The sequence below is a fragment of the Haliaeetus leucocephalus genome, unplaced genomic scaffold, assembly GCF_000737465.1.
Source record: "Haliaeetus leucocephalus isolate CR32 unplaced genomic scaffold, Haliaeetus_leucocephalus-4.0 Scaffold462, whole genome shotgun sequence".
Lineage (NCBI taxonomy): Eukaryota > Metazoa > Chordata > Aves > Accipitriformes > Accipitridae > Haliaeetus > Haliaeetus leucocephalus.
In genome coordinates this window covers 7577663-7601701 of record NW_010972898.1, presented here as the reverse complement: position 1 = coordinate 7601701, position 24039 = coordinate 7577663, and the positions used below count along the sequence as shown (strand labels likewise).

The 24039-nt window shown below is 41.8% G+C and overlaps 1 protein-coding gene across 2 annotated transcripts in view; it reads left to right on the top strand.

The window, feature by feature from the left end:
- The first annotated feature begins 4608 nt into the window (after positions 1–4608).
- KLF12 (Kruppel-like factor 12) overlaps positions 4609–24039 on the top strand; it is a 171012-nt gene continuing 151581 nt past the window's right edge. For both annotated transcript variants that reach the window (XM_010575255.1, XM_010575254.1), the window contains exon 1: positions 4609–4673. In XM_010575255.1, the coding sequence (XP_010573557.1) occupies positions 4653–4673 (21 nt within the window). In that variant the 5' untranslated portion in view covers positions 4609–4652. The remainder of the gene's footprint in view (positions 4674–24039) is intronic.

The following is a 24039-nucleotide window of genomic DNA, read 5'->3' as shown; positions in this document are numbered from 1 at the left end:
CGCAGTCCGCCCCCCCCCCCCCCGCCATCCCAGACTGCAGCCTCCTTGGTTTAGGTACCCCAGGGACTGAGCTGGTGGCAGAGCTGCTGCTTCTTACGTTGAATCATGATGTACTTCAGTAAGTGCGTGCATCTCTCTCTTTCTCTGTGCTAGATGTCATTCTTCGTGGGAGTCTGGATAAATATTTCAGTCTGTAGGAGTTCAGGAGAGCTAGGTATCTCCTAGCAACAAGCATCCCACTCTCTGCCTCCTGCTTCTCTTTACTTTTAATAAAATACCGGTGAAGACCAGAAACTGAAGCATTAAGTTAATTTTCAGAAATATTTTGAGCTGCTTAAGATATTTTTGTTATGACACTACGTCAGAGCAACAAAGATGTTGGTGGGGGGGCTGGCATCTTGAGTAACTCCGCTTGCCTTGTTTGAACAGAAATCACAATCAAAGACTAGCAAAAACTTTAGCTGAGGACAGAATAAACCTTATGATCACAGTTGTTCAGTGAGTAACAGAATGCGTAGCAGGTGCTCCTTTGGTCCTGTGTAGCACTTACACTTAACCTAAACCAAATGTATTTTAAGCTGTATTACCTAGTTCATCTTGCAGCTTGTGATGGCTGCTGGTACAACAGTGGCTTATGTTGGAATTTAAAGTTTTTTAACTTTTTTACAGCCAACTTTGTGGCAAAGTGTTTTGGCTAGTTTCAGTTATAATAGTACAGAACTCAGTTTACAAAGATCGTGGGCGCTAGACCCCAAGGCAAGAAAGGTAGGCACTCAAAGTGCAGTTTAGGTAGATTTTTGTCTATGCTGATTCATTGCAGTGCTGCACTGAATTTCAGCCTCTCCTGTCCCTTATTGATTTTAAAATGTTGAGGACTGTTGCAAATCTGTAGCTCGTGGCTAATATATATTTTATCTGTAGCTTCTGCAGAATGCTTTATGGAGTTTATGAATTTCCCTGCAAGAATCAGAAACATAGGAGAAAAGTATGTGACTACTATTAATATAAAGGTAGCCATTCTCAATACTGGGTTGAGGATAACTTGTGTTCCTCTGTCTCCGAACGCTGCTGAAACCGTGCTTTCAGTGATCCTGCCTTAGCTGATGTTCACGGTGGCCTTCATGAGTTTGGGAGAAGTTGCACTCTGTCGTCGGGGAAGTTTGGTGTGACTCAGGGCCTTTGAAAGGGATTGCAGAAGTGTAAGTGCAGTTTTAAGAGCTTTCAAGAAGAAAAGTGCATACTTTTAAAGTAAAATAAATGATGCAAGAAGGTGATTAAGAAACACAATTATGCCTAAATATGGGGTTTGCTTTGTAGAGGGAAAAGTTAATAAGTCCTGATTCAGCCAATGACTTAACTTTGTGAATGAGTTGGTCTTTTCCAAATGTACATTCCCATATCTGTCTGAATTAGAAAAGGGGGAAAATAGCATGAGGAATAATTTGTAACTGTATTAATGTGAATTTACTTAAGTTAGCAGTATGTAAGAGAGATGTGAAGGTGGTACCAGTATGAACTTCTTTTAAAATGAATTAACGTGGGTTTATATGTTAAAAAAATCTACTATTTGTAGAGACAAGGGCACCTCCACACACATAGTGGCCTCTGTTTGTCTAGAAATATGCTCAGCGTGATTATGCTGAAACCCTTCTCATGTTCCTTACTCTGGTCTGTGATTCCTGCTCAGCTCCGCCAGTAGGTATAGAGATGCTGGCCAGGGTGGAACCACCAAGGCATTTATTCTGATCAAGACAGGTTTTTGAAAATGGACTAGGTGTTGTAATTTCTGTTTTGGTTTTCTTATTCTGTAGGGGAAAGAATCTAATGTTTGGCATCATTCATAAGCTTTATAAAGTACGGGGTTCTGAAGACATGATTTTAAGATGATGGTTAACCTTTGGCTGGAAGTGGACATAATTCTGTGTTTCCTACTTAAATTTCTTTCTTTTGGTTGAAACTGGTGGTTTGTTAGGTGCTCTGCTCTCTGATTACTTAAAGAGCCCTTTTGACATAAAGGTTTTGAATCAGGGATATTGTGTGGTTGTCTTGTTGGGTAGATTTTCTTCTGGCATAAAAAGCACTTGATACAAATGGATGATGGTTCTATTTGGACTTTGATGTCTGTTTTCATATTTGTGATAGTAGGAACTGAGATTTCACAGTAAGCTGCTGAAAACCAAAGTCTAGAGCAGGCTTCACAGCAGTAACAGATGTGGCGGAATGGATGCACTAGATCTGTAAGGATGGACAGTCCTATTTTTATATGCATTTTGAAGTAATTTCATCTGAAGCTTTTCAGCTCTTCTGAAAATGAGGCAACAGGAATTGTGGAATTACTAGTTGGACGCCATTTTCAGATAAACCGTTTACTCTTCATCTTGTCCCCAAAAGCAGCCTATAAGAGTTGCGATGACGAGGCCTGTGGCCTATATGGGTGGCAAGTGCGCATTGGCCGCCAAAGTCAATGCTCTTGGTCACGGTGTTGGTCAGTGCTAGGGGCCAACCCCTGTCCCCCCCGTGCACCGTGGTGGAGCAGCTTTGGGGGGGGGGGCACTGCTGGAGCTCGTCGTGTGCCTTGCCGGTGCTCAGCGAAAAGGAGGACAAGCAAAAGCCCTTCCATGGAGGAGAGCACCCCAGCGGTGCAAGGACGAGGGCAATTCAGTGCTTGATAAACTGCGCAGACCTGAAGAGAATTAATAAGCTAACCCAATTATTTGTCGATGCTAACAAAAGTAGCTTTTTCACGGGGAGGGCTGTTGTACATGATTTGCACAGCGAAACCAGCTGTGGCTATGGCTAGTTGGGTAGCGGTGTGTTAGCGGTTTGGAAACACATACCCTGTTTGCTCTGTCGCCATAGCCACGGTAACCTAATAGAACTTCAGGGTTTGTGTGTAACTTGAAGCTAAGTTGTGTTGTAGGAGCGTGTGTGTCTGTGTGCGTGTAGGGAGGAGTAATGGTGAGAAAACTGGAAGAACTGGAAACAACGACAGGTCAGACTCTGTCTTCCTCTGACAGAGATCCCATGAAGCTTTTGAATATATTGCATTTAATTTTAAAGAGCTTGAGGACTGTGTCATTTCCTGCTCAGGTTAGATAACCATATCATGGATGTCCAGGATATGGAAAACCTGGTCCACTTGTCCCATTTTTGGACATTAGCACAGGGAAAGAGCAGCTAGAAACTCAAAGGTGGTTCTTCAAGTATGCAATTAAAAAAAAAAAATCTTCTTCATGAAATGGAAATTTTGAAGCAATCCAAATAATGCCAAGGGACATTAAACAACAAAGGGAAGGAGAGTCTACAAGATGCATGGGAGATGGGACAAATAGTGTACAATAGTTAACATGCTCTAAGCCTACCGTATTTAGTTACATTTAGTTAGATCAGTGTTTGCAGTGATTTTGCTACCTTTTATGATTCATATGAATATTTGGAACTTTTTTCTATTAACGTTAATATTTTCTTAGCAATCAAATTAAGTGCATGGTGTTTAGTTAGCATAATAGTAGCACAGTATATGAACATTTACTAATTTTACATGCTGAAGGGAGCTTCTTGTTGTGTTTTCAGTGTAAAATTTGCTTAGTGTTTGGAAACCTGTTAGTCGTGTTGTTGTATATACAGCAGTAACGAAATACTGGGTTGTGGTTTAAAAGCAGGCAGGTGATGCTCCACTGCTATTTTGAAGGATGACCTTATTTTGAATGATATAAAAATAACAACAGATTGTTTATAATAACTCTGACAGCAGATTTAGATTCTTGACTTCACACCATTTCCATTAGTAAGAGAGACATATGTAAGTAGCATTTGCTTCCAGATATATGCATGTATTCTGGCAAGAGGTTTAAGACATACTGTCTGTTATTTAAATTTTGGACATCTGAAGCTTCCCCCCACCCCCACCCCAGGCTTTAAAAAAGTTAGACTACTAGATTAGTATATTTTCTTAAACCTGAAGGAGCCTCCCCAAAGTATAATATAGTATTTAAATCTCAATATACATTTTTATTTTATAGATTCACATGGAAACATAACTAAAATAATCGTGTATCCATAGGAAACCTTTCAAGGAATAAGTATTCAAATTTTGTAATGGTCTTGCACAGTTATTTCCCATGGCTGGAGTATTGACTGAGCTCACTAATCAGTGTATTTTGGCTTTTAATGTGTTATTGTCCAGATCTGAAATAGTATTTTTGGGAAACACATTTTGAAATACCAGTAAAGAATATTTGCACTCGGTAACTGCTGGGAAGTTTACCTGTACAAATGCAGGGTACTGAAATATAATGGGCCCTGAAGACTAATTAAAGCAGTTGGGATTTAGTGTGTTCAAGTAGCAGCTCAGAAATTAAAGACACTGAGAGCATTGACTGAAATCATTAGTTAAGAGGAAACATAAGGCTTTCTCCAATATACTTTTTGTTGTATTTATCCAGTTTTATTTAAAGTGCTTATAAACTTACTGTTCTTCTGACCTCTGTTTTACTGTGGAATAGATGTCTATTGTTAGGTTTTTATTTACATATGCAATAATATTTGAGAAATTAATGAACCTCTAAGAAAATACATCCATTAAATTATTTCATCTTTTCTTTTTCAGGATTGAAGTGGATCTAGGGACAAATGGATGACTGAATATTCATATGAAGAGGAAAGCCATAAAAGTTGGTTGACATTTTTACAGCCATATGCATTATACATATTACTGCTATTATCAAAAATTTATATTGTGTTACAAAATGTAATAGATGAAATAACTGGTCTGAGCTTCATATGCTGTATTGTCTTTCAGGCAGGGGAATACTGTAGCGTAACACAGCTGTAGCTTAACGCAACAGTTTCTGACCAAACCTGAATGTTCAAAGCAAAACCTAGTAGTACGTTAGGGACATAGGTAATTCCTTTGCAGCCAGGTGCTTGAATGGGCTGATGCACAGTGGTGTTCATTATTCTTATGTGCAAGGATGAAGGGAGAGTGAGAGAGGCGTTGTCTTCCATTACAGCTGCTGGCTATGAAGCTTAATATGTTGTGGAGTGGCACTTGGATGCCACATTGACAGATGCTCTTTAAGAAGTCAAATAGGATATGATATCTTTGAAAGTATCTTGGTGCTTTGTTTTCTTATCATAGAGAGATGGCTGTCTTACAGCATGTATTTCTGTGCTAGTTAAAAAGGAAGAAGCTGTTAGTGGACCTCTGTGCTTTACTGACTTTATTGTTGTGCTTTGTAAGATGATAAAATTCAGTAGGCCTTGACGTCTGTCAGTCTGACTTATTGGTGACTGAACTATAGGCTTTGGCTGGGATGCTATGTTAACCGATTCCTGCCAGGGCTGTTTAAACAAAGCTGACTCTGCCTGTGGGTTTGCACTGGAGCAAATGAATTGTAATGACAATTGCAGGGTGCGGTGCAATGGGATACAGGGCACAGTCCAGCAGGATGCTGCACAGCAGCTCAGTTAAATAAGGCATTCTGGAAACTCTCTTAGTCAAGGAGGGATATGTTATGGTGGAAAACATATTTTCTAGATAGCTTTCTTCAACCCGTGAGTCTCAGTCAGGGGTGGGAACAATCAAAAAAACCAGCAAAACCTGTGGATTTTTTCAGAAGTGCAGTGTCAGTTCAATACCAGAAATGTAAGTCTATAGTTCTATTAACTTGAGCAAAGTAGTTCAGGAGGACAAAAATTCTTATTTATCTTAGTGATAATTTGGTTTTATCAATCTTTTAGTGGTTCAAATTTTGCAGTTTATCAACAACTGACTTGGATACAGAAGAGCTTAATTCCTTCTCAGGTATGCTTTTTTAGTGTTTACAACAGGTAGTGGACATGCTTATCCTAGCTACCTCTGGATCCACAAGCAGCATAAGACTTGAGGAAATCATCTGTGTCCTTGAATCCTGTCTCCCAAAATGACAGCCAGTGAAACAATCTTTAGTTCGGAAGCATCCACAGAACATCTGCTTTGTATACCACAGGTCCCAGAAAACACCTCCAGCCTCCAGGAGCCAAATTTAAACCCTAGTAGAGACAGCTAGTGGTATTAGTAACTCTGCAGTAATGTACACAGTTTCTCTTTGGGATCAGGGACCTGTATGCCCAGATAGGAACCAGCAGTTGTTGCCTGCTGAAACCAGCACACAAACTCTGAAGGAATTTCTCTTTGGTTTGATGGCTGATGTGTCGGTGGCTGCTGTCTATCCCTACCAATGTCTGATAGCTCAGGATGAGCTTGCATAGTGGGGGAGCAAACACTTCCCCGCTCAGACCTGTTGGCTATGAATAGCAGAGTGAAAAACTGATACTGTCCAAATCTTGCTTGCATCTTCCAGAACTGCAGTGATAAAATCCTGTATGTACAAACTCGGGAGGCTCTTTACTGGCAGAAAGCGTGAGAGGGTGCAAAGACCAAACTAATTATCTGTAAGCTATCTCTGGATATCATTATGTTATGGTGGACTTCTCATGCTATCCAGAAGACAGCACAGAGCGGTATTGCCATAGCATGGTAATGTTTTGCATTGAATTGAGGAGAAACTGGGTCAGACTAGAGGACCTTCTTAAGTATTTGGCTTGGGAAGTGACACCAGGGCAGAAAAAGTTAAGGATTTGTCAGATCCTTGAGAGGGGCTGTTGTAACTAGAGTCTGCGCAGAGGAGGGAGGGCTTCCAGGTCAGGCAAATGCAAAAGACTCTTGCACGCGCGTGGCCTTTTCCCAGGTTCCTTGGGAAAGACTGTAGTTGCATGGGAGATGCAGTACTGCTAGCTTTGTATCTCTGTTCCTCTCTCTGCTTTTGCCTTTCTGGTTCAACACAGAGTGGTAGCAGAAGGAAGGAAGAACAGGAGAACAGGATGACCTCTTCCACATCGAGCCATAGTTCCACTCCCTCATGTCCTTCTGATGACATACTGCAGTAATTGTGAGGAAGCTGTGCAAAAGATGTGAAGATAAGGAGGGGGATGCTGAGTAATTTCTTTACATGTTTTCTGTTTGGTAGTCTTTGCAAACATAGGGCTCTGAATCCAGCTGTTAATCTTTTATGTTAGGAAAGTACCATGATTAAGTCATATCACTGAACACGAAAAAAATGTGGTTGTATGGAGGAATTCAAAGTTTGAGGCTAAAAATTCCTTTTGTGGGAAGACTGATTCCAGAAAACTTAAGCAATAGAGGTGGAGAGGGCTCCTCTGTGGTCACTATTAAGATCAGTTGATAAAGTTCTGGCTCCAGTAGGAAAGAGATTGGATTTCACTCAGCACCCTGCCTCAGCCTTTTACTTTATTGCTGTTTTGCTAACCAAGTTGTGAAAGCTTTCCATTGCTAACATGAGTATGTTGGTATATCGTTGGGGGGTGTAAACAACTTGGGTTGCATCATGTGTATGTTATATTGGTATATTTTAGGTCTTTGGTCTGCCTCAGACCATATAATAATATACGTAAATGTGGTTTTATATAAATAACTGACATCTAACCATATATGCAACTAATGAAGGAAATATGAACATAAATTTTCCTGTCTCAAAATGAGGTTAGATGAATCTTTCCGAGAACAATGAGAAATATGCAAAATAAACCTGATAGCATACATGTATATTGAATGCACATAGCTTACGATGCTTCTACATTTCCCATTATAACAGTGACTGAATCCAGAGGTTCAGTTCTCTGTTGAATCTGATGTTTGAAGTTTACATTTTTCAGTCTACAGTGACTGAATGTGGGTGTATGGAGATGAGACCAGGGTAGGAGCTGGTAAGGAAATGGGTAACTGACAGGGAGGAACTATAGCTCAGAAAGTCTCCGGCAAAGTAAAGATCAAGACTTTAAACCAAAAACAAGTGGGCAGGGCTGAAAGGAGGTCAGAGAGTGAAATTAAAGGGGAGGAGAGGTTGCTCAGATTGGAAAGGCAGGTCTGGGTTGTACATAATGAGTGGTCTTGGGTGTAGTCTCCCACTCACACTGTGGTTTCACAAACAACTTGCAGAAATACTACTGGGCAATTCATTAGATCAGGTGTAATGATGTTCTAAGTTACTTAATGCTCAAAAAATGGTAAACAGCACAGAGCTGTATTGAATTCAGTGGTGTTAGGAGATGACTGCTTATTTTCTAAAGAGGTCTATGGGATAAGCCCAAGAATATTGCTGTCTCACGAATGTAACCTGTGTTGTATCTCTTAAAAAAAAAAAAAAAAAAAAAAAAAGGGAAACTTTGGCTCAGCTGTTTAGAGGGAGGAACTCAATACAAGGGGGTGTTTCTTGAACTCTTCAGAGCTCACCCCATCTCAGCAGTCTCCCAACCTCTGATGTGCCCTTGCCTCACCTCCTCTGACTCCTGTGCGGAGCAGGGTGCAGGAGGGTGCCCGTCCTCTGAGCTGCCGGCTGCGTGCGTGGTGCTGTGCAGGGGTACTCAGCTGATGCAGTGAGGGCAGGGCTGCCCTTCAGGGTGACATTGGCAGCTGGAGAAAGGAGCTGGCAGGGACCTCATCAAGTTCAGCAAAGCGAAAAGACCTGCACCTGGGGAGGAACAACCCTGTGCTCCACTGCAGGCTGGGCAAGCCCCTGAGTTGTCTCATCTGACTTTGGAGCTACCCTGGTTTTGGATGCAGTTTGGACTCACGGGACTTTCAATCTTTACTTTCTCTGTGATTTTATAGTCTGGTTTTGAAATTTTTTAAAATTTTTTTTTTTTAGTGTATTTGAGTGTGCTTTGAGGAACTTTTGTGTTTATATTTGCATAGTCAGAATATTAGTAGCTGTGTGGTGATATGTTTGGGTTTTGTTGTCAGCTGTCCCCTCCGTATCTATTGCAAACAAATGCAGTTTTCCTAGAAAGTAAGTGATTGCTCTTAAGCAGTCTTTCACATCTAATGTCATTCAGTGGATTCTTGGAGTATAATTATGACTAGAAACATCAACAGGGTAAAATATATTAATCTCAAGGGAGTTATATTGCACTGGCCATCAATCTATCCTTTCTGTCATGTGCTTTTCAGTTTAGATTACTCTCAGGCAAACAGGCTGTAGTTTGATGTTTTGTCTCAATTCATTATGATTATAAATATCTTGGATAAAACAATGTAACAAACGACCACTTAAAAATGACTGATGGCCCCATTCATCAAGGCAAGGAGACTGAAGTTCTTTTGGTTTCATCTGTTGTCTAGCATTTATCAAGATGGGTCCCTTAACAGTCCATTGGTGGTTGATATTTAATGAATATTTCACAGTGTAAATAGATAGCAGGCCGTTTGTTGTCTGGAGCCCAGTCATATTCATAGGACAGATCTGCTTTTACTTACTGTCACTGAAAAATGTAAAACTTACGCTGAAACTGTAGAGTGGGAGGAAAACTTTTCCCCAAGCCTTATATTCAGGAAAGGGAGGAGCAGCAGAGATTTTCTTTCTTTTTCTGTTGCTTACACAGACTGCCACATACTGTGCTGTCTCTTGCTCCCATCCTTTCCTGGCACCCGGTGGGGCTGACGGGCTGCTGGCGGGCCATGCACTGTGAGCCCTGTAGCCCCCAACTTTGCTTATTGCCAGCTCAGCCCCCTGGGAGTGGGGTGAGGTGGACTTGGAACTGATCCCCATGGCCGAAAAATTGCTTGGGGCATTTCCAACACTGATCTTTTCCAAGGAGAAAAAGGCATTTAAGATGCCTGCAACGAATCTCTTTGGCTTGATGCATTTGCATTGCGTATGAGCTCGGTCCTCTTCCCTTTGCCTTTGTAAAGTTAATGAGTGATTTCTGGGGAGACCTCGGCGTTCCTATTAGGCTTTCCTTACGAACAACAGTACAAAATTTGTTCTACATCGCTTCTTTCTTAATTTCTGCTGGGCAGTTGCTTTCATAGTCTAAATGGTTTCTTGTTTATGGGTCCTGGGTCTTGGCTCCATTCCGTTCATTTCCCAACTATTTTGCTGTGTTTATACAGTGCTCTTCAGCAGCTGGCTTAGGGTGGGTATCCAAAGCACACACATCTATACACATACAAAATCAGTTCATTGGAGTTAGGGCCAAATCATATTAAGTGCTTGGCTTGTGATCTGACCTTGTTTAAAATCAAGTTGGATTATGATTTTGAGGGTTTTCTCCTTGTATTTTATTCCTGCCAGTGTGGATCGGGGGGCAGACATCTATGGAGGATCGTAACCATAGCTTTTACGTTTCATATATCAAAAATACAATATGTTTTAGAAGTGTTATTTTAGTGGTTGAAGATAACTGTGGTCTTTCTGCACCCTCACACTTCAGAAAGGCAATGGAAGTAGGCACGGGGTGTGTTAGACATTGCCTGTCAAAGCCTGGTCTACTGCAAAAGCCTGAAGCTTTGCTTTTAAAATCAATAAATACAGAGATCTTTATATAAAATAAATACGATTGTATTTTCAAGTAGTCAGCGCAGAGCTGCTTGAGAGGCTTTGCTCGGGATCAGGAGAAATGTCTCTGGCCCGGCAGTCGCTTGGTAGTGGTGTGCAGGGTTTGCATCCCGGTGGCTGCACAGATTTTTGCTCTGCTTGAAGCTGCTGTGGTATGTTTCAGGTGCATTGATTTTGCAGTGGTTCTTGAATTAAAATCCTGTTTGTTAAACGTTTTTTTGAAAAAGGAAGAATGGAGAATTGCATAAAAAAGGATGGCACCTACCTTCATGTGAAGTGGTGTGGGGGGAAATAAGGTGGCCCACATTGTAGTGCAGCTCACAAGAGAGTAATTAGTCTAGAATTGACAAAATGTGACAAAAACATGGAATATTAAGAATACCAGAGTTCTTTTCACAGTTCATGTCATTAAAATTACTAAGTGTCATTGTAAAGCAAAGGTAGATCTTGCTGGTGTTGCCTAGATCACTCCCCCACGAAGAGATGGGTGGTGGTGATGAGTCTGTGATTAGTAAATTGTGGATGTAGGTGACAGCTGTGTTTAAGGGTCTGCTTCAGTGCCTATTGACATAACTCAGTGCAGTAGAGTGCCTGTTAAACTGCTTCTGAAAGTTAATAGGTATCCCCTTACAATTTTAGTTAGTAAACGTTGGCATCTATCGTTTGTATTACTGCTGTTGATTGTAAGGCTTGGTGTGTGATTACTTAACTTTTTTTGATTAATTTAGGTCATACAAAGCTTAAACTCTTCCTATGATGAGTGTCCTCCTGTAACTGTTGCTTTAGTTTTTAAAGTTTGGGGATTTTTTTGGCTTTTCGGGGGTTTTTTTATTTGTTTTTTAATTTCGTCTTGGGAGTGAAAAAAAACTTCACCTTGAAAAGTTTAGCCAGAGCTGAGAACAGAGATAGCAAAAACTAGCCTGTGAGCATAAAGTGACAAATTGCTTTATAATGCAGGCACAGACACCCTTGGCTGCCATTTCTGGTATTTGAAATGCATGTTGTGTTGGTGTTCCTGGGCTGAGAGGGAGAGAAGATGCGCTACAAGCAGAGTTCCCACTTGTCGGGAGAGGCAGAAACGGATGCCGCTACCTCTTGTAGTCTCCAAAATGCGTGTTGTAGACTATGCGAAATAAAATGATGGAAGCAGCCGGGAGATCTAGGTGGGAAATTTTGATGTGAGCATTTCCTCAGTTCTGGCTGCAGCTGCATCTAGTATCTCAGGACTGCCAAGCCTAAACGTAGGACCTGGCATACCTGCCTTGCCGAGCGCATCCCCTGCAGGGAGCGAACTGTGGCCATGGTGCGAGCCATGCCAGGTCGCTGCATGCCCACCAGCCAGGGTTAGCTCCCGCCATACTGCGCTTGCTGCAGGTGTGCTGCTGCCTTTTGGAGTATGGGTGTCCTCCAGTACCTTTGCGGTGCTCCTGTTGCTCGTTACTGTTGTTGTTGGAGATAATTGGAGGCCTATCAGTGTCGAGTTTCCATGGCATGAAAGCATGCGTTGCATGTCGTGGGCTCCGGTGTGAGGCCGTGTGCAGGGGTCTCGGGACAGGCTTGGAGGGCTTGGTAGGACCAGTCAAACTGGTAGAGGTTTGTCCACACTGTTACTAGAAGAGCCTGGAAGGATCAGTCCTCCCAAACCACAGGCCGGTTTTGGTTTTGGAGGAAGCTGGCTGGAGCAGTCTAGACTAGAGCTGGGAAGTGAGCAGACTGTTACTGGTTTAGCTTAGATCAGGAGATGCTTCCATGAATGTCCTGGCCTGGTGTGCTTCCTTTTGCCTCATAGCATGGCCTTGGGCTGCAAAAGCTAGGTTGGAAGAAACCAAACCAGGAGCTATGCTCCAAAAAGGCTACCTGACATACTCTCATTTCCCATGGGCTATTGAAAGGCATAGGCTGTGGATGTCTTCAGCTAAACTGAGAAGATCCCTTCCTGTTGCAACAGTGCTGCTTGCGGAGAGAGATGCAGACTTGCAGTTCTGCTAGTGAATGCTCAGGGACCTCCCAGCTGACATTCCACAATGTCCCTCTTTGTTTAGTGATGTTCCCAAACCAGCTTCTGTTTCAAACCAGCTTCTTCGGTTCCTCTTTCAGCCTTGATACCCCTGGTGAGGACTAGTCATAAGTGACGGGGCATAGTCCACAGGAAGCTAGATCTCAAAGTCCTGGATCCGTTCCTTTCACCTTCAGTCATTTTGCTGAAGGTGCCCGTCTTCCACTACTTGGCAGACAGCGGTAGGCATCTGCAGAAGGCAGTTCTTCCCATGGGATTTCTGTGTCCTCCCTGGAAGAACAGACATCTCCTCTGCCTGTAAGCTGTGCTGGTGCAGACATGGTGAGGACACCAGGCTCCGCTTTGCTGGACTCGCTCTCCAGCCCTTCAGTTTTCAAAGCATCCCTGAGTATCCCTGCTCTTGCAGCCTGACTTCTCTGCTGTGGCATGTTCTTATGGGAATGAAAGAGCAGTCACCGAGCTCATTTCACCTTTCATTCCTAGAGCACTTAGAGAACAATTATACTAATTCTAATAATGACTAAATTTGTATTACTCCAGAGAGGGAAGCGCAAGGCATTTCATTTCAAAGCTGTTTGACAAGACCATTTTGATGTGTGTATTTTCAGAAGTATGACACAAGTTTCCAAAGTGCCTAATGGGGAGAAAAATGTTTAAATTCATACTCTCAGGTTTTTGGTTTCCAAGAAGCTGAATACTGTTCAGTTCTGTTGGGCATGATCCATCATAGAAAACAAGTTTAAACCAGAGATTTACAGGACTTCCTGCTTCTGCTTGTTTCTTGACCTGTTTCTGGTCATTAGTTATCAGGATGGAAGGGTTTGCATGGAAAAAAAAGGATGCTTCTGTTGTGGGAGGTATTAATTCTCAGTATCACGAAGCAGGACAGCTAACTGCATTTTAGAGGTAATCTTTATTTCTCAATGAGAAGTGAAAACCCCATGGTTTTTGGTCTGCACAGCAGTGCTGATTGAGATACATTGAACCAGAAATTGCAATACTACATACGCTTTCTTGTTTTCCTTTTCCTACATATCTGACAATAAACATTTAGTGCTAGAAATAAATGCATTTGGATTTTAGTATTTTTGACATGCCATGGAGAGAATAATGTCAAACAATGGCAATTTGTCACTTCTTATATGAAGGTGTAGAAGAATGTGTTAGAATTCAGTAGCTAGCACATAAGGAGAAGGCAGTTATTTTAATACTGATACCCACTGCTAACAGACCTGAATAATGATTCCACTGGATACGGTATTTCATATACCCAAGGACATGTGTCTAAAAGAGAAAATAAGCTCCTGGTATTAATGTAAATCTTGACCTGCTCTTACGCTTCCCACATGGCACTTCATGTGTACTCCTGGTGATTCATTAAGCCTTTCTTGCGCAGAGATTCAGTGATGAGTCAGGAAAGGGCAAGTTTTCTGCTTTGAGGCTGTTACCTTCTTTTGAACTTTGCTGTTTACTTAGGGTTTGTTGTTGTTTCAGTTCAGTTTGGTAGCAGTCTGCTACAGCTGTGATTGCTGCAGTCAGCTGTGATGGACATGTGGGCATAGCTCAAATGAAAACAAAAGCCCTGGCTTTCAAACGTTATAGGTAAATATGCACTGAGTTTCCACCTAAATTTCTAAGTAATGTAGAAGTGTTCCAGTATTTGTATTAGCAAAAAAACCCAAACCACCCAACAAGAAAGATGTCCTAGAAACAGTGAGATTCAGAACATTATTTTTTCCTTGGCTTTATTTTCCTGTTTTTAGAAGAGGTGGTGCAACCCCCAAAACCCAAACATTTGGAGTTAGGTCTGAGTTTCATTTAAAACTGCATGAGCTTGGGCTTTGGTGGTTATGAAGGAAGATGACAGTAAGAATCTCTCTTGCAGATTAAGAAGTAAGGAGTTTCTGTTGGTCTTAGGAAGATGAAAATTAACTTAGATGTGTAGGTCATCTTATTAGGTGCAGTGGAACTGAGATGTTGTTTGCTGAACTACTCTTTGGAGATTTACATAATGGATGAGATACAGGAGCTCCAGGCAGCATGACAGTGGAGTTTATTTTATTGCAGAATGTAAAACAAGTGAATTGCCTTAATAATATCTGCAGAAAGCAAGGATAATCTTTTTTTATATGCAGAAAGAGAGCCAGGGAGTTCATAATATCCTTGGCTATTCATGTACAAGGAGCCAGACCTTTCTTTTGAATAGTCTGGATGCCTTTAACTATCGTACTGTCTTATTCAGGACTTCTGAAGCTCTTCAGGAACAGCAAGCAATGTGCATCTCTGAAAATATGGCTTTTATGCAGTAAAAATATACTATCTGCTGATAATTCATGCCTTGATAAAGGAGGCTTGGAAGAGGCTGGGTAATTATCCTAACTGCTACGTATTTAAATATATGGAAAGCATTTATAAACCAAGCTCACCTGCTATTTATTTCTGTAGTTGGTAATAATAGTAATTTCAAAAGTTTTAGAACTTTCATGATTTCCTAAGTGGGTGTGTGTTGGGAAGAGGTTTTAATACTAACGTTAAGAGGTTTCAAGCTTTAATTTACTGAAACCAGTTCACCCACTTTGGTTAGTGCGGGTGGTTTTTCCTACCTCAGCCAATGATACCTTTTCAGCATGGAAAATAGACAAAGAAACACTGGAAGAGTAGAGTAGTTAAATGTAGACGGTAATAACACCACCTATTTGTGTGCTTCTCAAGCATGTATTTGGCTTCAAGCAAGAGTTTGGCTATTAGTTTACTCTGAATAAAAATGTGCCGTTACTCTTTGATCTGTAGCAACAGTTTGTTACGATCAAGGCTACTTACCACTTTTGCCTGAAGGAAAAGATTTACTGTTTGGCATAGCAGGTTTCCAAAAGAGTGAATGATGTCCTTAGTTTCTGGTTTCTGTGAGCTATATGCAGCTTAAGAATCCTTTTGTGTTAAGCTGATGTCAGTTGCTACTTCTTTTAGAAAAGTCTGGGCAAGTAATTCATCATACAGTGTTGCACAGAAACCTAGGCACTTGTTTGACTAATATGAAAACAGGTTATTGGAAAAAAGGGGTAATTTCATGAATGTAACATTCCACGAGCAGGGTTAGTTTCTGCTTTTGTTCATGAAAAAAATTAAAACATTTTCAGTGATTTCAGTGGGTGATAAGCAATACCTAGTTGGTCTACTAAATATGCTGTGCTCCACTCTTAATTCCAGAATGCAGGCTGGGATTAGTTCTGCCAAATTTACTCTGGGTACTGGATAGCGATTATTATTTATCAGTTGATGTACAAAGTCAGACTTTTCTTCTTACCAGTTTCTTTTTCTGGCTGGGTTTCTAGTAAACCAGTTGTTTTCGCCTGGTCATAAGTCTATGTCAGTAACAGTTACTGCAGTTTGCAAGGAAGGGCACTGAAGTAATAAACTGTTTGCTTATATTTGCCAGGGTCTGTCCACATCGTGGCCTGATGGGATCAGAGACCAAGGAATGGTTTATAAGGACAAACAGAGTTTTTTTTTGATCAGAAAGTGTTTTAAAACATTGAAATTCTTCCACTGCAGTGTCTCGGAACTCTCCCACGTGGGGATCTTTTGAGTAAATAAATAAAAGACCACACCAGGCAAATGTGATTTAAAGTGTCTGTAACTGTTCCCCAAATGGTGCTAAAATCCTAAATAAGATATGAGCAAGGCAAGCGAGGGGAAAAGTTCACTTCAGCCTCCAGACTTTCCAATGCACTACGTAGTTATGTAGCACCAGACCTTAAGGACACAGAAGAGCATCCTGAAAAGTTGTGGTGTCCGAAGGAGCCCCCTGGTTAGGAGAGCTTCCTCGCGCCCTGCTTCTCCACAGCTTACCCTGCTTTGGGATGCATCTACATTCATCTCGGAGAGAAGTCTCTCATTTCTAATCCAAACATAAGTGACCTAAAAGTATCTGCCTACACGTGTATCTAGCAAGTCAGGAAAAAAAAAAAAGGTGTTTTTCCATGTGTGGTTGAGATAACGTTGCATTTGCAAAGGAACCTAAGTGCCGGCTAGCATGGCTGTGGTTGTTTTGTTAAACTGTTGTTTGTTTAGTTAAAAATCCTGAAGGTTTCAGTTGGAAAATTTTACAAGTTATAAAAATTGAAAAAGGAGAAAAGAGTCAGCATCTACAAGCATCTACTGCTTGTTGTGTTACAACATGGAAGTGCCTGCCTCCTTCACTTCTTTCTGAGATGGCAGCTCAAGAATGCTTGTTACACTTAAACCGATGAACCCATATTCCTTGCTTGTGAGGAGTGAACCTGGGCATTTCCATCCTGCATTGGCTTGGACTGCTTTGGACCCTGGGGGACATTCCAGGTAGCCAGCCAAGATTTGTCCTGCACAGTTGCTTTTTACTAACTTCTTTGTAGGCCGTTCAACACGATGAGCACTTAACTAGTATCTGCCTTGCAAAATTTCAACAAAAATGATCCAATCCAGGCATAAACCTTTACATCTGACCCTAGAGCAGTTGTATGGTACTGATGATGGTAAAAACGTGAAGGATTATTTGGTAACCTACTTTAAAAGGCTTGCTTTGCCTGTGTGGGCTTCTACGAGGGCTTGATAATTAGATATAGTCATAACAGTATGAATTCTTGAATTAGTGTAGTCGTTCCTCAGAGCTGATCAGCAGTATGACTTCTTTTTTTTCTTCTCAGTTTTAGTGTGCAGGTTAATACTTAATTTTGTGTTCTAGAATAATAAACATAATCCATTAATATTGTGAGTATTCTTTCAGGTTGAAAATTTGCTGTTTTTCAGGCAAATGGCCACTCATAGGAGCTGTCATTACTTTAAAACAAACACACAACAAAAACAAACCAAAAAACCCCACCTGAATGTTCTGGAGACCATTTTAAACTTAAGAATAAGTGATGATAGACTTTCACAATTTTTGCTTAGAAGTGGATAATTTATTATGCCTGGTACCAAACAGGAGATAGAATTACCATGCTTTTTTTCTATAATTCTTGAAATGCAGAATTTATTAATGTCTTCCAACAATATAAAGTATATGTCCACATACATAACGCATAGACACGCACATAAAAGTTGGATGGAGGCTCTGTGTTGTTTGCACTGAGCCAGAGGATGGACATCTGAAGAAACAGCACAAACAATGACATCATTTTGGTGCTTTTCATCACAAAACGTGAGTTGGGTACTTAACATAGATGATTATTTTTTTTATTATTTTTATATTTTTTTTAAGCTGAAGTCTTGTGAGGAGTGATTTTTAAGAAAATGTGTATTTTCCTGAAAGAATTCTTAGATTTCTTTTTTTACTTTACGTGTGAACTGGTGATGGTGACTTGGCATGAGCTTTCAATGTGAAAAGCATTCTTGTGAATCCTCTACATTGAATGAGGGAATTACTCCCCAGATTTGTGTCCAGCATCATTCAGTGTCTGATAAATACTGCTCTTGAAACCACTGTGGCTGTGATTTTAGTGGTTAGAATATTTCAGTAATGTTTATTGAATTTCAGTATCCAGAATGATGATGGAGGCAGTTTGTCACATTATTAATGTTAGTGGTCCAGATCTCTTCAGAAAGATGCAGTACACATAACACTCTATGCCTGTGCAGAAATCGTTGCTTAAAAATATGAGCAGCTTAACCCATCCAGTTCTTGTGGTGCAAAGTAAATCTAATAAAAGCATTTTATTCTATGTGAGACATAGCTAGTGTGGACAGGAAATCGTTTTCATCGTTTTACATAGTGTAACTAAGCCACATGTTGGGAATAAATATGTGATTTATACAGGCACAATTTCTTATTATGTCCTAATGAGAAACGTTAAATATATTAGTATGACTCAGAGCTTGACACACGCTATAAAGGCTATGTATGATGCCAAACAACCAATTATCTCAGTGCATTATTTCTTGAAAGCCTTGACATGGGTAGGGTCACTATACATTTTTAATGGGAGCATGATGCTAGGTTATAAAAAGATAATACAAATAACAATACTTTGTTAGATCTTCCTGCTGTGCGATGTATAATCAGGTGCACTGGCTTAACACTAATGAGGATTTAAAGACCCAGCAGGGGCACATTTAGCAGTCACACACAATTCTGTCAACTGCTTTTGCATAAGGCACCTCTGATGCAAGGTGAAGTTCAACAGCAGGTGGGAATGTATAGTTCCATTGTATAGCTTGGTGTAACACTTCTACATATTTCAGTGAAAATAATAATAACTTGCAGTGCTCTGGTGCTTTGCCAGGCACTATTGTTTGGCTGTGATTTTTACCATTCATGAAATCGGCCAGGAATGGTGGTACACATGGACACACTGTATTGCTGCATTTTCAGTGACTGAGTAATGACCTAGGGAAGCAAAGGAAGAGGGCTCTGAAGGTACCATTTGAAGTCCATGCTGAGCTGTAGATGCTCTGTGCTGTCTCATTTACCTCTGGAATAAATAACAAGGAGTGAAATGCTGCAGAAGAATAGACAGCGGCCCACCTAACTTAAGGTCCCTTTTTGGCAGTGATCTGTACCAGCTACTTGGCAGAAGAATGTTAATTCATTCATGAGTGCAAGTCTTGAGACTAGAATCCAGTGGTTTAGAGCTGGTTTAACCTTGATGTTTTTGGCATGTATTATACTTGAAGAGAAGACATAGGAATATAAACATGGACATTTTCTGTCAGAGCAAAGGACCATCTACCTTCTGTGCTTCCTCTAAGAACAGTCAATAGCAGATGTATGCATAGGGAAATGATGTAGCAAGGTTGCGTGTGAGTGATGGTATTGCCCTGGTATATCTTCCAAGTTTGAAAAAATCTAGGGCACGAATACTTTCATAACCAGAGGTTATAACTGTATTTTTGTGCTTGATAGCTCTTGATAAGCAAATCTGTGGAAAACTCCAATTTGAACCAATTTCCGGCTCATCAGACAAGTGGATTTGTCAGGGTACCGGCTTCTGAGTGGAGAAAGTCATGGCTTCCAGTGCAAAACCCATGGATTCCAGTGCAAAAAGGCAGTGTGTGTATATATATATATATATCTCAGGAGGAGCAAGCAGGGACAGGCTACAAAGTACGAACGCAGAAATATCACGCGGACACACGGGGCTGGTGTCAGGAAAGCCAAAGCTCAGCCGGAGTTCAGACTTGCCGGTAATATCAAGAGCAACAGCAAGAGCTTTTGTCGCTACGTCGGCAGGAAAAGGCTGGACGAGGGAAACGTTGAGTCCGTGGCCCAACGGGGTGGGCGAACACCCGTAAGGCCGAGGAACTCCATCGCTGCCTTCTGCGTCAGCCCTCGCTTGCGTGGCCTTCTCACAGGCAGACAAGGTTCAAGGAGCGGAACCGCCAGCCGCGAATGAGGACCGAGTCCCGGGGATTACCCGAGAGGACTCGACCCAAACCAGCCCGTGGGACCCACCTGCCTGCAGGCACGGGCCTTGGGCCGGCCGGCCGATGTCCTTGCAGCACCCCTCTCCACCGTGCTTGAGAGGGCCTGGAGACCACGGGAGACCCCCCGGTGACTAGAAGAAAGCAAATGGCGCAGTCCTCTTCAGAGAAGTCCAGGAGGGTGCTCTGGCGTCCTGCAGGCCAGCCAGCCTCCCTTCGCTCCATGGAGAAGTCACGTGCAAAAGCGAGCGAGTCCTCTGGGAACGGACTTCTGGGCACCGTGAAGGAGGAGAAGGTGACGGGGAACAGTCGGCGTGGATTCACCCAGGGTGAAGCATTTGGCACCGCTAATGGTACCCAGTCCTGCCTTTCCTTCCTCAGCCAGCAGTTGTCCCTCCTCACCAACAACTCCCTGTTCCGCAGTGCGAAACAGAAGCCCACAACTAGTCTCTTACCGGTTTACACCGTCCTGTTCACAAACAGCTGTTCAGTATTGAAACAGCAAAATGACCAGGCTTCTGGGCACCATGAAGGAAGGGAAGGTGACTGGGAACAGTGACCCCAGGTGTAAAGCGTGCCTGACCCCCTGATTGCCATCTGCAGTGTAAAGTGACTGGAGTAGTGGGTGAGGGGAGAGAAGTGAACACCATTCACCTCAGCTTCTGCAAGGCTTTCAACGGTGTCTCCCACAACGTTCTTGTGTCTGAGTTACGTTTATTACAGCTTGGATGGGGACGCAGTCAGATGGGCAAGGACTGGCGGGGTGTGTGGGCTCAGGGGGACCTCGTCCGTTCATAGCCACGTGTGGTGGGAGGATGGGAGACGGTGCATTGAAAACGAGAGGTTCAGGCTGAGTGTGAGGACAGACCTTTTTTCCCCCCGTGGGGGCTGTCTCCCAGTTGAGCTGGTTGTTTGCAGAGAGGTGGTGCTGTCTCCATCCTTCAAGGTTGCTAAGACCTGACTGGACATGACCCTCAGCAACCTGGTCTGACCTCTGAGCTGTACCTGCTTTGATTAGGAGGTTGGACTGGAGATTTCCTGAGGTGCCTTCCCACCTGAATTATCCTGGGATCCTAAGGAAAAAAACATTGGCTGTAGCATTCATTGCTCCCTGAATTTTTCCAGAATTACACAATGTTTCTCGCTGTAAAATGATATGTTATAAATGAATTACTCATTTATCTTGTCTTTCCCCTATACACACACTCATGGATTTTCTTTATACTCTTAAATTTATTATATATGCCCAGTTTGTTTGGCTGTATATAGCAATTTGGTATCTCTGAATTTTAGGCATGTTACAAGGAAAGTTCAAACCATCTGTTATTGTAGTGCTATGTGTGCTACTCGTATATCTTTGAATTTTTTTTTTTCTGTGATTTTTATGACAATGCCAATAGTTACTTAATATACTCTTTAATCTTGAAGTTATGCAGTTATTTCAATTATTAGCAGTAACTTTGTTCATGTGCAGTACGCTTTTTTCCAAATGTGTTTGAGGAATCACAACTTCTCTGAGAATCTGTGGGAAATGCGTGTTGGTGACATGTGAAACGTTAATTAGAAATTCTTAACGCTTAATTAGAATTGCCTTTAAAGTGGACCCTTGTTCCACAATAATTTATTGCTTGTGGAATCTAATTTGGCAGTTTTGTACATAAGCATGTTGATCATCCTGTCTTGGGTAAGAAAACACCTCGTGAGCAGTCGGGTATCAACTTCTGTCTAGAAGTTGTTGTGAGCAGTCTGAGAGTGATATGTTATTTTAGATAATTTTTTTCACATATTTGGTGGATGCTTACAGATTCTCATTCTTGAATTGAGGTGCTTTATAATTCATTCACTAAGTGAACAAGAGTCAGAGTTTGCCCTTTTTTTGAAATGTACCAAGTGCTGCTTGCCAGCTTTAATATTAATATTTTCCCAGGATTTTGTACTGAAGCCTGTGGGGAGTGGGAAAACCTCAAACCGATGTTAAATAGAACAGAGATTGGGTTGCGACAGGATGTTAAACATTTGCAGTTTCGGAGTTTCATCAGAGCATACAGCCTTTCTTTTGAAATGTCAGAGTAAGCAGTTTGCTCCACGGCAAGAAGCGTGTAAAGCAATTACTGTTCCTCCACGCGCACGTAAGGTGCTGTGCAAAAGGTGCAGCAAAAGGTGATGGAGTGATGCTTAGCTTCTGGCAAATAGTCTGACTTTTTCATTTGAGCGTGCAATCGTTCAGCTTTATTTAATTATTCCTTTGTTATTTTGGCATGTGCATGAATCAAATGGTCTTTATGCATGGTTTTGCAAACACCAGCACTCTGGCTGTGCCTCTGCACTGGTGGAGCTCCTGGGGCGAAGCTTGTGGTTACAGCTCTTCCTAGCAGCTGGAATAGGGCCATTGAAAGAACATTTTTGGTTTCATTGCTTGTTGCCTATCATATCTATGACTTTGTACATGGACCATGGCAGACGGTTTCTGAGGTCCTGTGAGAACCGGCTGCGTTCCTTGCAGGTGTGTCCCATGATATCTGGCATTGGAGAGTGCAGCTGCACACAAGCATGTTCTCCTCCTTCTCTCAAGGCTGCAGTGAATTTGCTCTGTCCCTGTAGCTGGCACTGCAACAAGCTGACCTGGAAACCAGCAACTGGCTTCTGGGAACAAGGTGTTCTCTTATGGGTGTCATATACTTCTTTTTCTTTAATAGTTAAAAAAAAAAATAAATTAAAAAAATTAAAATTGCTTGTGAAGAAAGTAAATCTGAAATAAAAATAAGGCTTAACTGAATTTCCTAAACTTTAGCGGTTATGTTTTTAACCTAAAGTGGGAAAGCTGGCTTATCCTGGTTTTATCTTAGTTCTGCCTATACATTTGAGACCTCAGATAAGCGAGAAACACTTCTGCTGGCTAAGAGCAGTATCAGCTGCTTAACGTTTCTGTGGCCCAGCTGCTAGAACAGAGCTCGGCATATTTAACGACAGCATTACCTTATATTGTTCTTACTCAGAGGATATAGTTTGTAATGTCCATGGTTTATAAGAAGTCTCAGCTTTTGGCACCGATAGTCAACTTATCACTATATTTTGTCCTAGAGGAGGGAACACGGCACCTGGCAGAGCAACAGTTTTCTCCCCAGGCTAAAGGGCTGGGGATGATCCGCCAGCCTGTCGTGCTCCGGCAGGGCATACAGTATTGTTGGTAGCATGTTTGCTTTCTTGGAAACCCAGGATGGAAAGGGCCAGCGTAATTTATGGAGGAAGGGATGATGTTCAGGTCTATGAAACCTCCTACGCGGTTGTTTCGCTGCTCCCTCTGGGGCTTTGCAATTGCAGAGCTGGAGGTGCTGTCGCTTTGAGGCAATGGTCCCTTTGGGCTGCAGGGAGTGATGGAGCCAAGCAGGACCTGTTGATAGCATCTTGTCTTCTTGGCAGAGAGCAGCTATGTTCGGCCATTTGGCCTGCTGCATGACATCTCGGACAAAAATTTTGGACTAAACCGTGGCTACTGCTACATGCTAAATGCTCCCTTTATTCTCCAGCATGCAGGGCCCATGCTGTATCTGTCTTCATGGAAGCAGACTTTGCACGTTGGCAGGGGGGGGAAAGTGTGCCAACCAGCTCCCCGTGCTTTCTGCAGCTCGTTTTCCTGCCAGAGCAGGTGAGGGCAGGATTCAGAGTAAAATTTAGGTCAGTGTGTATTTGCTGGTAAGCTCCTGGGCAATGCCGTTCAACACTTATTTGCTCAGCAAATACAAAATAGTCACAATTTAGACAATTAACAGATACAGGAAAATTTTGTCAGATGGCAGAATTATTCCCTTGACACTCTATTGATGTCGCATACTCCTTCTAGTACCAGAAGTTAATTAAAAACATGTTGTGACCTGAGACTTAATTTTGATTATCTAAGCTTTGATTTTAGTTCTCAGTAAAGGCAAAAGACAGGGGACCTCTCAAAAGAAAACCTGACCTGAAACTGTTCTTACCAGCTGTTCATGTAATTTTTTTCTCAAGTTTAATAATTGAGGCAACAACCCACCTAATAGTCAAGGTAACCTTTAAGTAGTATATGTTTTAGTAAGTTTGATCAATATAATATTTGTAGGACTATGAAAATTCTTTTATATTTCCTATTGCAATTTTTTGGGGGGGGGTTGGTGGTGGTGGTGATGTTTTTCTTTAATTTTAAGCCTCATATTCTTCAAACTGTTCTCCAAACTCGAGGACAGTTGACATAAGATA